General features: G+C 34.1%; 2 protein-coding genes across 9 annotated transcripts in view; one reads left to right on the top strand and one right to left on the bottom strand.

The window, feature by feature from the left end:
• LOC114333699 (A disintegrin and metalloproteinase with thrombospondin motifs 16) overlaps nt 1-13953 on the bottom strand; it is a 764845-nt gene that overhangs the window by 19064 nt on the left and 731828 nt on the right. For all 5 annotated transcript variants that reach the window (XM_050650343.1, XM_050650342.1, XM_050650341.1 and 2 more), the window contains exons 13-14: nt 13451-13555; nt 2157-2254 (exon numbers count right to left, since the gene is read on the bottom strand). In XM_050650343.1, coding sequence (XP_050506300.1) covers nt 2157-2254; nt 13451-13555 — 203 coding nt within the window. The remainder of the gene's footprint in view (nt 1-2156; nt 2255-13450; nt 13556-13953) is intronic.
• Nucleotides 1-13953, top strand: part of LOC114333696 (homologous-pairing protein 2 homolog) — a 168517-nt gene that overhangs the window by 103075 nt on the left and 51489 nt on the right. The window lies entirely within an intron of this gene.

Raw genomic sequence — 13953 nt, 5'->3', positions numbered from 1 at the left:
CTCGACGAAATACTAGTGAAAGTTGTCCGAAGTGCTTCTCTACACACTCGTTCAACTTCGAGGAACACATTCACGCGGGGTGAAACTAACTTCGAGTCCTTTGCCTCGGTCGCAAAAACCGACACCGAATGAAAGTAGCCCGAGGCGAAGCGAAGTTGCATGAAGTACCTCTCTACACTCTCGTGCTCGCTGAACTTCGATTAAGTTCGCGAGTAGTATAGTAGACGCTTTTTTTAACAGCTACTATGTATTTTGCCTGCGTTAGTTGAGTACTAGAGTTACCATAGTATACAGCATCATTAATAGGTCAAAGATCAAAGAACGGAGGGAAAGGAACTAATAGAAACACAGAGAAAAAGATACATGTATTGACTTTTAAAAAAAGGTCTATATAGACGAAGAACAAATGACACCAGAACCGGAAACATCAGAAATTGCCACAAATGAAGATGTTAATAAAAGCACCCAGGAAATTCAAAAACACTTGAAAAGCTGAAGAACAGAAAAGCTGCTGGTAAGGACGGAATACCCAACGAATTACTGAAATACTGAGGAGCAGCAATCACAGAACAATTAACAACATTAATTAACAAATTCATAAAACACAATAAAATACCGGAATAATGGAGAACGAGCGAACTAGTTCTACTATTGAAAAAAGGAGATAAAAAGCAGCCAGAAAACTACAGAGGTATCAACTTATTGAATACTACCCTAAAATTTACAACTAAATTTCTACAAGAACTAGTGAATCAGAGGGTAAGTTTAGCAGATGAACAACAGGGTTTTCGTGCTGGAAGATTGTGTACAAATGCAATATTCGTCATAAAGTAAATTGCTGAGAAATCACTAGAGGATAATAGACCAGCATTTCTAAGTCCGATCGACTTGAAGAAAGAATTTGACAGAATAAGACTGAAAGATGTGATCCATCTTCTGTATAATAGGGAAGTCCCCCTAAATAAAAGTCCTCCCCTTCCCATAAAAACCATTGAAAACATCTACCAAAACAATAAAAATGAAAGTCAGACTAGATGGACAACTTACAGAACCTATATACATAGGCAGCGGAATAAGACAGAGATACTTATTGAGTCTATGCCCTTTAATTTAATCATTGATGAAATAATCGAAAGCTTCAACAAAGAAAGAGGGTACAGAATGGGAAACAAAGACATACAAATTCTCTGTTACGCAGACGACGCAATATTGATAGCCCAAGATGAAGATGGTCAGCAAAGATTAGTCCACAGATTTCAATAGTATAACAGTTTCATCTCAGACAACTAAAACAATAATAAACAGTAAAGAACCGATCAGATGTAAAATAGAAATTGATGGTATCAGTATTGAACAAGTAGGCAATGGAAATAAAATACCTTGCAATTACATTGTCAAGCTACGGAGACCTGGACAAAGAAGTGAGAAATCAAGCACAAAAAGCAAATTAATAGACTGACAGGATGTCGTAATAATACTATATGGCGAAACCGACATATTAACACGGAGATGAAGCCAGTGTATGGCCAATAATGACGTACCTATGTATCAAAAATAAGACCCGATACAGCCACAACACAAAGACTACTAGAAACGGCAGAAATAAGAGTACTGAGAAGAATTATAGGAAATACGCCTAGAGATGGAAAGAGGAGTAAAGACATTAGAAGACAATGTAACGTACAGTGTATAAACGAACTGACACCAAATAGAAAAAAAGAATGGAATAACCACATAAACAGAATGGGGGAGACACGTGTGGTCAAAATAGTAAGAGATAAATAACCAATCGTTAGAAGAAATAATATCGGCCGACCGCGCAAAAGATGGAGGGACAACCTTCCATAGAGGTATCAATCCGCCAACGCCAATGAACAAGCAGAACTGCTTATAAAGAGGAGGAAGAAGAAGAAGAGCAGCATCATTCTGCTCCTGAAGAAGTATCATCAATGATAGCGAAATCTTGAAAGATACCGAAATATGAGTCGATCGTAAAGGACACGGTCTAAACCCGAAAAACAGTTAAAATTTGTGCAGTATTTTGGTGAACAACAAATGATGATCTGAACAAATCTTCCTATCTTTAGATTTTAAAACAAGTTAAGTAATTTAAAGAAATATTTTTACTGAAATCATTACTTTGCTACAATACTTACAAGGTTCTTGAGTTACTTCTTACATAAGAAGGTGTATTTTGAGAGTAATCTGGGATTATGTTTTCGTGTTCTGCAACACATCTTCCATTTAGACAATACTGAAATAAAATATAAAGTTTTGAAAATTTTAATACATAAAACATGTTCTAAACATGGAAAACAATATCTAACATTTTCCGATTAGTTTGAAAGCAATTTTTATACCCACTGTTTGTCTTTACAATTAACTCTAGCGATTGTAATCAATAATTTGACGATTTAATTAATGCCTTTCTTATAGTTTGCAGACTTTCGGACCTCGGTAATAATGTAGTCTTTCATTCTGCGTTTAAATTTTTCAAAAATATTTATTAGTTTGTTCAGGATTCGAAAAAAAAATGAATGCATTTAAAAAGCATTGGTCCGAAAGGACCCGCAACAGTCCTTATGGAAAAGTGGTCCCGGTCAAATTTAACCAAAGTTTGGCCAATGATACTTCTCGACGTGTAGATTAAAAAAGTCCATGGGACCTGGGTCTGAATAACTACTATTCTCGAGCTACAGCCTTCTGAAGTTATTGGATTCGAGTGCTTGGTTTAAAGTGCACTAATTCACGGTCAAATGTCCGAAAATATTTATTATTGGAAGAAGAACGACTTATTTTCTTCATGCATACTTGCGTGTTGTATATGAATTCTTGGTAAAAAAATAGAGGCAATGTTATTTAGTCTTCAGAAAACCTCCAAGTTGCCATTAAGTCATTGAAATGTGATCAACTCAATTTGGATCCCACGTGTTGGGAAACCTGTATACTTTACCTTAGGGCATTATCCTGTTTGCCATGTGACCATCACAGGCCTTTTTATTGAAGTATGCACTTTTAAGGCATCTATATTTTATGTAAAGGGTTTTTACCCAGATATTTTCTTTTGTGGCTCAGCTAGCATCCAGTTTATCGAACACTGATGATGAATTTTTATAAAAATCGAAAACGTTTTGTTGTGATGTAGCCCTTTTAAGGGATTTTTAATAAAAAAAAAATAATTGATGGATTCGACCGTTACTTGATGGAAGTTCATTTTATCTCACAATAAAACACTGAAAAACGTTTGTTTTTCTATACTTCCACAAAATTTATTACAACTATGTTATTACTACAGCTGTTTCGGCAAAGTGCCTTTCTCAAGTGATATATTTTACAAAACACATTGTAAAATATATCACTTGAGAAAGGCACTTTGCCGAAACAGCTGTAGTAATAACATAGTTGTAATAAATTTTGTGGAAGTATAGAAAAACAAACGTTTTTCAGTGTTTTATTGTGAGAAAAAAAAATTTTATACCTTTTACAAAGGATTTCTTTCCAATTTTGTGATTGATGGTATACAGCCAACTACAGGAAAACTTTTTCTTTTCCTTGTGGATTTTCTCCAAAAAGTCCTCAGAAAACTAAAGAAGTACGATATAAAATGTGCTACTAGAGTGATATAAGAATTGTCATGTTTTCATAATTGCTTCACAGTTATGCAATACCAGCAAAGCTGCAGTTCCGCCTTATCTTTAGAATACTACTGAACAGTGGCGGATCGAGGGGGAATAGGGTAATTCCACCCGTAACATACTCCAGAATTAAAGAAAGAATTGTTCTTCATTTGACGAGAATGAACGAGATGGAGCCGTCAAAACACATTTAAAACCAAAGACCGGATGGTGTGAGGAATAGACGTAGACCCAGAGTCCGAATTGGACCAGGTGGAAGACGAGTTACGGGAGTTAAGAGTACGAAATTGGAAAACCAAGGCGAAAGATAGGAAGGAATGGAAGCTGATTCTTGAACAGGCAGAGGTCCACCGGGGGTTCTAGGGCCAGTGATGATGAACTTTTTAATACAAAATATTGTACAATGGAAGGTGCTACAGCTGAAGATTCTCAACAATTATTACAGAGGTTATTAATTCCCAATGCTGTACAAGCTAGAGCTGAGACTGATAATCTGATTAGAAGAAATGATCAATGGAGAAGGCTTCATAAGCATGATTTTGCCAACTTTCCTCTTTTCTACTTAGAATACCTAAAAAACCTTACGATTGAGATATATCAAATTAAACTGGTACCGTTTTACATACAAGATAAAATAATTAGAGACAACGACGAAGAGTTTCAAATTGATGAGAATATAGATTAACCGGGATTCATAAGACTTCGAATATTGTCTAGGTTTCGGCAAGCTAGAAAACACCAATAGTCCAGGAGCCGAAGCTTTTCACCTCGCAATTTTTACAGAATGGATCGATTTGCTTGAAAATTTGAGAATAAGTAGTGGATAGTCCAAGGATCAAAATCTATATCATGCCGACAGGCGCTTTTACCATGGGGGTGGTTGCCACCCCATCTCGGGGGTGGAAATTTGTTATTATATTTTGACTGCAAAAGTTGATAAAAACATTCATTTTAAGCAAAAAATGTTCTATACATTTTTTTGATGAAATTAATAGTTTTCGATTTATTCGCTATCGAAAGTATTAGTTTTATATCGAAAAAATCAATGTTTTTCGGTATTACGAGTATACTCATTTACTATTCACTCAATTTTTGCAGTAGAAAAAAGTTTTGCAATCCAAGTTCTTGGGAATTAAATAAGCTACAATTTTATATTTAAATATTTTTTCGTATCTCTGATGCTAATATTCTATGCTAAACTACAAAAATTCGTTATTCGCTTTTAACTCCATTTTTTAAAAACTAATCATTCTAAGCCAGTCAAACATCTGGAATCTATTAATATACATAAATAAAGAAGAATGAATAAGGCCGATGACTAAGAACACCGCTAACTTACATTATTATGCTTCCAATTGGATATCTCCTTTTTTTTTTTTCAAAAAAATATATTGATTTTTTAACCGTAAATTTTTTATTTTTTATCCTGGAAAGTTTGTTAAAAAGAATTTTGTAGGTTTTTAGAGGACCTTTAATAAGGCTATTAATATTAAATCCTTTTAAAAGCCTCATTCGCAAAAAGAGGTGACTTTGAAAGGGTTGGTAAAGGTGGTTTTTGCATGTTATTACAAGTTTTAATTTTCAATAGCTCACTCAATTTTTGCCGCAGAAAAAATGTTTGCAAACCAAGTTCTTGGAAACTAAATAAGCTACAATTTTATATTTAAATATTTTTTCGTATCTCTGATGCTAATCTTTCTATTCTGAAGAAAAGGGCATTTTTTACCAAACTACAAAAATTCGTTATTCGCTTTTAACTCAATTTTTTTTTAAAGACTAATCATTTTAAGCCGGTCAAACCTCTAGAACCTATTAATAATCATTTTAAGCCGGTCAAACCTCTAGAACCTATTAATAATACATAAATTAAGGCCATGGGTACATAATTCGCAAATATTTTACGGCTATCCCTACTTTTTCTGTCTTTACACGGCAAATTACGTGTAGTAAAATTCACACTGGTATGGATATGTAAACATTACTAGAATGTCATTCTACTTGAAAATGTCATCATTAAGTTAAAGAGATGGCTTTTGAATGTTCTTGGATAACTGTTATTTATATAATTGCAAATTATTAATTCAGTTAATAAATGTGATAATTTTTGAAGTGAAAACTTCTTTAGGGACGTTGTGCGATTTTTGGATAGGGGAAAAAGCATTGAATTCGCGACCGTCATCGCGACCGTCATTGCGAACGTCATTGCGAACGTCATCGCTTATGCTATATAATATTATGTGTATGTATATATACATTGTGTAGAGGCCTTTTTATTTAAAATAAATGTAAAACCTATTTCAGTATGGGTAAAAAGAATTGATTTCGCGACCATCATCGCGACCGTCATCGCTTTGGCGAACTAAATTTTGTACATAGGTATATTATGTGTTTGTATATATATAAATTGTATAGAAGTATTTAAATTTAAAACAAATGTAAAATTATTTTAGGATGGGGAAAAAGGATTTATTTCGCGACCGTCATCTCTTCGGCGAAATAAATTTTGTACGTACTATATTATGTGTATGTATATGTATATACATAAATTGTATAGAAGTATTTAAATTTAAAATAAATGTAAAACTTATTTTTGGATGGGGAAAAAGGATTTATTTCGCGACCGTCATCGCGATCGTCATCTCTTCGGCGAAATAAATTTTGTACGTATATTTATTATGTGTATGTATATATAAATTGTGTAGAAGTATTAAAATTTAAAATAAATGTAAAATCTATTTTGGGATGGGGAAAAGGGATTGATTTCGCGACCGTCATCGCTTCGACGAAATACATTATGTACGTATAATATTGTAATGTACGTATAATAATAGTAATATTATTGAGGCGAAGACTTCTTTAGGGACGTTGTGCACTTTTTAGATGGGGAAAAAGTATTGAATTAACGACCGTCATCGTTTCGGCGAAATAAATTTTTGAAGTGAAAACTTCTGCAGAAACTTTGTCCCCTTTTTAGATGGGGAAAAAGTATTGAATTAGCGACCGTCATCCCGACCGTCATTGTTTCGACGAAATAAATTTTTGAAATGAAAACTTCTTTAGGGACGTTGCGCACTTTTTCATTATCATCACTGGCTCGACAACCCTTTCTGAGTCTTGGCCTGTTCCAGGATTCTTCTCCATTCTGATCTGTTTCGTGCTTTTTTCTCCAGTTTTTTATTTTTAAGATTATTATATCATTTTCTATTTGTTCTAAATATCTCAGCTTCGCACTTGTGCACTTTTTAGATGGGGAAAAAGTATTGAATTAGCGACCGTCATCGCGACCGTCATTGCTTCGACGAAATAAATTTTTAAAGTGAGAACTTCTTTGGGGACGTTGTGCACTTTTTAGATGGGGAAAAAGTATTTAATTAGCGACCGTCATCGCTTCGGCGAAATAAATTTTTGAAGTGAAAACTTCTGTAGAAACGTTGTACCCTTTTAAGATGGGAAAAAAGTATTGAATTAGCGACCGTCATCCCGACCGTCATTGCTTCGACGAAATAAAATTTTGAAATGAAAACTTCTTTAGGGACGTTGTGCACTTTTTAGATGGGGAAAAAGTATTGAATTAGCGACCGTCATCACGACCGTCATTGCTTCGAAGAAATAAATTTTAAAAGTGAAAACTTCTTAGGGACTTTGTGCCCTTTTTAGATGGGGAAATGGTATTAAATTAGAGACCGTCAATTCTTCGACGAAATTAATTGTTGAAGTGAAAACTGCTTTAAGGACGTTGTGCACTTTTTAGATGGGGAAAAAGTATTGAATTAGCGACCGTCATCACGACCGTCATTGCTTGACGAAATAAATTTTTGAAGCGAAAACTTTTTTAGAGACGTTATACACTTTAGACGGGGATTTAGATGGAGAAAAGTGTTGAATTAGCGACCGTCATTGCTTCGACGAAATAAGTTTTTAAGTGAAAACTTCTTTAGGGACGTTGTGCCCTTTTTTGATGGGGAAAATGTATTGAGTTTGCGATCGTCACCACTTTGCCGAACTAAATTTCGTACGTATATATTATGTGTATGTATACATAAATAGCCTAGAACGTACGCAACGCGTATATAATATAAGTATAGCACTTCTTTTTGGATGGGGAAAAACAGTGAGCTCGTAATTTATATACTATAAGAAGTTTTCACTTCTGTCGGCACTCCCATGAGTGCTTTAAATTTTTTTTCACTAACTATGTATTCAGTGATGGTAATAATTTATATGTACAACAAAAACTAATACTCAATCGAGAAAAGAGAAAAAGTGTTAAAGTGATTTTTTTAATAATATATTGTTACTATGGAACGCTTACAATTTTGAACATCTTTAACAACAAAATACTTGGATCACAGAATATATTATCCTGATGTATTCTCTGCTTGGATCTTTCACAAATAATACACAATAAATAACTTTTTATCAAGTTCACGTCTTAAATCAATTATTTATCAAATACACTATATATCAATATTATTTAATCAACAACTCAAAATATTCCCGATGTCATGTCAAATATTTAAAATTGTCACTGATGACTGTCAATGTCTGACTGAAAATATTCTATTCTACTGAGTGCGTTGTAAGACAAAGATAGATTTGGAAAATATTACCACGGACATGGTGTCCATTTTTTTCGAATCCAGAAAAAACTAATAAATACTTAAAAAAAAATTTAAACGCAAAATGAAAGACTAAATTATTACCGAGGGCCGAAAGTCCATTAGAATAAATAAAAAGTTTATTTTGAATGAGATATTTGATATTAAAAATCACACTAAATTTTCTCTTAGTTTTTCACCCCTGTAACTTATTAAAATAAACATTATAGAAGTTCTCAGGGACTTTCGGCCCTCGCTAATAACGTAATGTTTCATTCTGCGTTTAAATTTTTCAAAAATACTAATTAGTTTTCTCAGGATTCGAAAAAAATGAATCCCCATTTGAATAGCATTGCAGCCGGAAATACGTACCCATCGTCTTATAAGGTTAATGACCAATTTTAATTACGGTGGAGAGTAGGGGGAAGTTTCCGATCACTTTTTCGCTGAAAAAAATAGGGACTGACATTCTTTTTACTACAAGTCACTTAATTTTTGAGCTAGGGACTATTTTTTTATTTCTGGAAATAAATATTTTTAAATACTTTTAATTAGCTTGAACCAGTTATCCTCGAAAAATGCATAGTTTTCCCGTCTTTTGACTTTGAACCTACAATATTTAGCATTTTACGAAGAAGAGCTAACATAATAAAGTATAGCTCGATTACTATTGGTCTTAAAGCAAATTATAAAAAACGGTTTTGTTTATTTTTTCAAAAGGTACATTTTTTTAAGCAAACTTGTTGTGATAGAACGAAAACTTTTTGAGTTATTAGCAGAAAACTGATTAAAAACAATGATTTTTTCGATTTAAACAAACACTTTCGATAGCGAATAAATCGAAATATATTACTTTTATCAAAAAAATGTATAGAACGTTTTTTGCTTAGAATGAATGTGTTTACCAACTTTTGCGGTCAAAATAAAATAAAAAATTTCCACCCCCCGAGATAAGGTGGCAACCACCCCCATGGTAAAAGCGCCTTTCGGTCTCATATAGATTTTGATCCTTGGACTATCCACTACTTATTATAATTTTCAAGCAAATCGATCTATTCTGTAAAAATTGCGAGGTTTTGTCCTATTTTAAGCTTCATTACTTGTACTACAATAATATTCATTTCCTATACGGTTTATGAAGATGAGCTTGCAAAAGAAACGATTCGCGTGTACCTGTCTATCTAGTGCGAGAACTGTGGGTACCTACTTGTGCTCATATAACCAATGTGTTATGGTTTTTAGGCTTTGCAAGACATCAACCCAATGTTAAGTATCCTGATAGGTCCTTATTTAACACGACATATGATGCATCTAACCGAAATCAGCAAAATCTTAACGTACAGATAGTCGAAGTTGACTTAAACCCGATTTTTCCATAGACAATTGTAATTAATATTTAGCGTTTATTGACTACCAGGTACTTTGTCTTTTTCGTATTGAGATCAAGTTCATGTTCTCTACTTGTCTTATATCTGATATGCGGGACCAGAGGCGGCCCTAGTCCATGTAGCGCCCGTGTGCAGTCGATGCCCTGGCGCCCTTTGATAGACGCGCAGTCAAAATGGAATAGTCGAGTAGGTACCTACCTAGTACTAAGTACATTAGGTACACTTATAATGTAAACAAAAATCCAGATGCAAATAATGCAATATTAAAAGATGTCGGGAGCCAATTGGTATTCACGGCGCCAGGACAACCTACCCAAATCTGTTAAAAATATTTAATTAAAAATGAACTTTTTTATCTAGGAGGTAAGGTTGAAAATAATACTATAAAGGTACTTTTGCATAAGAAGGGAGATAAGACAGACTTAGAATAATACAGACTCCTTAGCCTACTGAACCACTTATACAAACTCTTTACAAAAGTAGTGACATCAACAGTAGAAAAGAAGCTAGATTTTTACGAGCCAAAAAAACAACCTGGATTTCGCACAAACTTTGGAACAAACGACCATCTGCAGGCAGTAAAGTTACTAATTGAAAAGTCAATGGAATATAATAAGCCCCTTGTCCTAGCTTCCGTGAATTTCATAAAGCTTTTGACACGATAAAGCTGGATATTCTTGTTCTCATGATCATTTTTCAGTGCGTCACAGTTTTTCGATTTCTCTCTAATGCATGAAGTTTGATGAGACGGAAAAAGCGGTAGCTCCGTGATTAAACACAAAAATAATGCAGAATTACAATGGTTATATACATAAGATGTCTATTCCTAACCTACGTTTGATTCGTTGATATTTAGAATGCGCGTTTTTTCTAGCCAATCAAATACACGTATTACGAACATTTGACGAAAACTTCGTCCATTTTGGCCATTTTTTAGAAGTGTCAAAGAGTCAAGTGACGGTTATTATTCAGGTCAGTATTTTGTGTAGGTACCTGTCATTTTGAAATTTCGAATTCGACTTCCCTTGTGTTTCACAACTTTTTTGTGCATTATTTTGTGTTTTGGTTTAGAATTTAGTTCGTTAAAAGTTAGTTTTGTATTTTGGTTTAGAATTTAATTCGTTAGAAGTTAGTTTATACTCCAGGTCATTATGCAAGAAAAATATCCATAGTAAGGAGACGTAACTCATGGCTGAAGAACTTTAGGAACTGGTTTGGATGTAATAACAATGAATTATTTAGAGCCGCGGTTTCAGAAATAAAGATCGCTCTGATGATTACCAACTTTTAAGCGGAGACAGCATCTAGAGAAGAAGATAAAAACACAGTTTATGGATAGTTTTGTGTCATTTTTTAATGTTTCCATACTTATAAATTTAATTAACAATATTGTTTACTTTTTAATTTTATTCCCCTTTATAAAAAATACCTACATGTTAACATATTGTGTAAAAATCAAATCTACTAAATTAGTTTAATTCCACAAGCTTTTCATCTAAAGTACGATTCTGGCATCTGTCAGATTCGTCAATAATTACATGAAATAAGTCTCGACACACCCAATACAGTATATGACGTCATAATTAATGACGCACTGAAAAATGATCATGAGAACAAGAATAGCATTTTAAAAACTATAAATGAATGCCACATTGACTATCGTTATTGTACAATCATCTATAATATTTATAAAGAGGCAAAAACGAGTGTTGATAAAAGATACATGATAAAACCAAACAAATAAACATAGAACGCGGCGTAAGACAAGGCAACACACTATCGCCAAAACTATTCATAACTATTCTGGAACATGCCTTTAAGATCCTCAACTGTGACAATAAAGGGATCACAATAGATGGAGAAAAGTTAAATTATCTTCGTTTTGGAGATGACATAATCCTTATAACTGAAGACTTAGGAGAAGTAAAGGAAATGCCAAATGAGTTAGACGCTATCTTCTGAAAAATAGGCCTGAAAATGAACTTTACTAAAACTAAATTTATGACTAATCTGATTTCTAGCGAACAGCTACGTGAACAGGAAGTAGAGCTGGTGGAAAGTACATTTACTTAGGTCATAAAATTAGAATTGGCAGATATCTCCAAACATGCGAAATAAAAAGATTAACTCTTGCTTGGGCAGCCTACGGAGCGCTGAAAGACATATTTAGGAGCAGTATACCGATCGGTTTAAAAAGGCGTTTGATCAGTGTGCTACCGGTAATGACATATGCAGCAGAGACACTGAGTCTAACCAAGGCAACAGCGTCGAAAATGAGGGTTGCTCAAAAGCGCATGGAAAGATCCATGCTGGGCGTAACCCTACGGGATAAAATAAGAAATGAAGGTCTGAGACAAAGAACCGGTTATAGACCGGGATCACAGATGTTATATAACGTGTCACCAAGCTTAAATGGAACTGGGCAGGACACGTGGCCAGGCAGAAGGAATCAAGATGGACACGAAAGCTAATGGAATGAAGACCAAGAGAATCAGGCGATATGATATCAGGCGGATTAATAAAAACTGGCAATAATCAGCAGAAAACCTAGAAGTGTCGAAACAATTGGGGGAGACCTATGTCCAGCAGTGGACGTAAATTGGTTGGATGATGATGATGAAGGTTGAAAATTGGTTGAGGAAATTTTACAGGTTTGACTGTACGAGTAAATAGTACTTTTAGGAAAGAATTTGTTAGATAAATAAAAAAGACCAACTTTGTGATTATTTAAAAAATAATAAATTATTAACGAATTATTACAGGATGCATATACTACAACATATAATTATGAAAAAGATACTTTTCGTGCTTTTGCATTAGCAGAATCTTAAATAATATCACTTACTTCAACGCCTTTGAAAATGCCCGGCAAGTCCCAAGCAATTTGACCTTTATACATAGGTTTCACAACCGATTTCAGAATCATTGTCGGTATGTCTTCAAACGAATTGAAAGATTGCTGCCCATCCGTTGGACGGACAGCCGGGCGGTCGGCAATCTATAAATCGCGCTTAAGTGCCAATGTAATGTAATTTTTCATTTATCGTTTTAAAGCATATTTTATGTTGAATAAAGTAAAGGACCCGCCCTTTGGCGCTCAGCGTCCCCAACATCCCGGCGCCCGTGTGCACCGTACACCCTGCACAATAGGTAAAGCCGCCTCTGTGCGGGACAAGTTTCATGTCAGCTAGTGTATTTTTTATGTTTCGACAACTTTTTCTTTAGTTCTGGACCGTGTTACGGAGGGAATTCCCCTATTCCCCCTAGATCCGCCACTGTTCAGTAATATTCTAAAGATGAGACGGAAATTCAGCTTTGCTGGTATTGCATAACTGTGAAGCATTCATAAAAACATGATAATTCTTATATCGCTCAAGTAGCACATTTTATATCGCACTTCTTTAGTTTTGTGAGGAATTTTCGGAGGTATCCTGAGGACTAAAATACGATGCATCTATTTTTGACCACGAATTTATATATAAGACGCAAGTATGCATGAAGAAAATAAGTCTCTTTTCTTCCAATAACAAATATTTTCGGACATTTGACCGTGAATTAGTGCACTTAACGTAAACCAAGCACTCGAATCCAATAACTTCAGAAGGCTGTAGCTCGAGAATAGTAGTTATTCAGACCCAGGTCCCATGGACTTTTTTAATCTACACATCGAGAAGTATTTATTTATTTATCAAACTTTCGTTAAATTTGACCGGGACCACTTTTCCATAAGGAGTGTTGCGGGGTCCTTTTGCGCCTACGCTCTTAATATTAGAGATTGTTTGTAAAGAAGTGGATTTAAGTAAACAATATAAATTGTAACAATATTCACCTGTCCATCTCCACACGGCGATCCTTCTGCTGCAGGTCTATAAGCTACACAGTAGCCACTACCTGCATCAAAACAGAAAAGTTGTGCACACACTCGGTCATCTTTCTGAAAAAAAATTTGATAATTAGTTCTATAAAGAAAAATAAAAAACAGTTCAAACATATAATAGACACTTTGAAATGTATCGAATATTTATACGTTTTGGATGAATAATACAAATAATAATAGCTTTAATATTGAAATAATGCACACAAAAGAAAAGATAAACAAGAAGATATGTAAGCTAAAAGGAAATGGAATGATAATATATTTATGATAATAATATTATCAGTAGTAATTGCACAAGAGCTCTAAAATTCTATATTAATTTTAGAGATCGAGTGCAATTTGTTGCGATTATTTCATGAATAAAACTGTTCAAAACCAAAATTTTATTGTAATTTATTTATGCAAGTACAAATTAGTACAATTAAACACACAGTTGTTATAAATATTTTACGGTT

This window comes from Diabrotica virgifera, chromosome 5, assembly GCF_917563875.1.
Source record: "Diabrotica virgifera virgifera chromosome 5, PGI_DIABVI_V3a".
Lineage (NCBI taxonomy): Eukaryota > Metazoa > Arthropoda > Insecta > Coleoptera > Chrysomelidae > Diabrotica > Diabrotica virgifera.
This window is presented reverse-complemented; position numbering and strand designations above follow the sequence as displayed.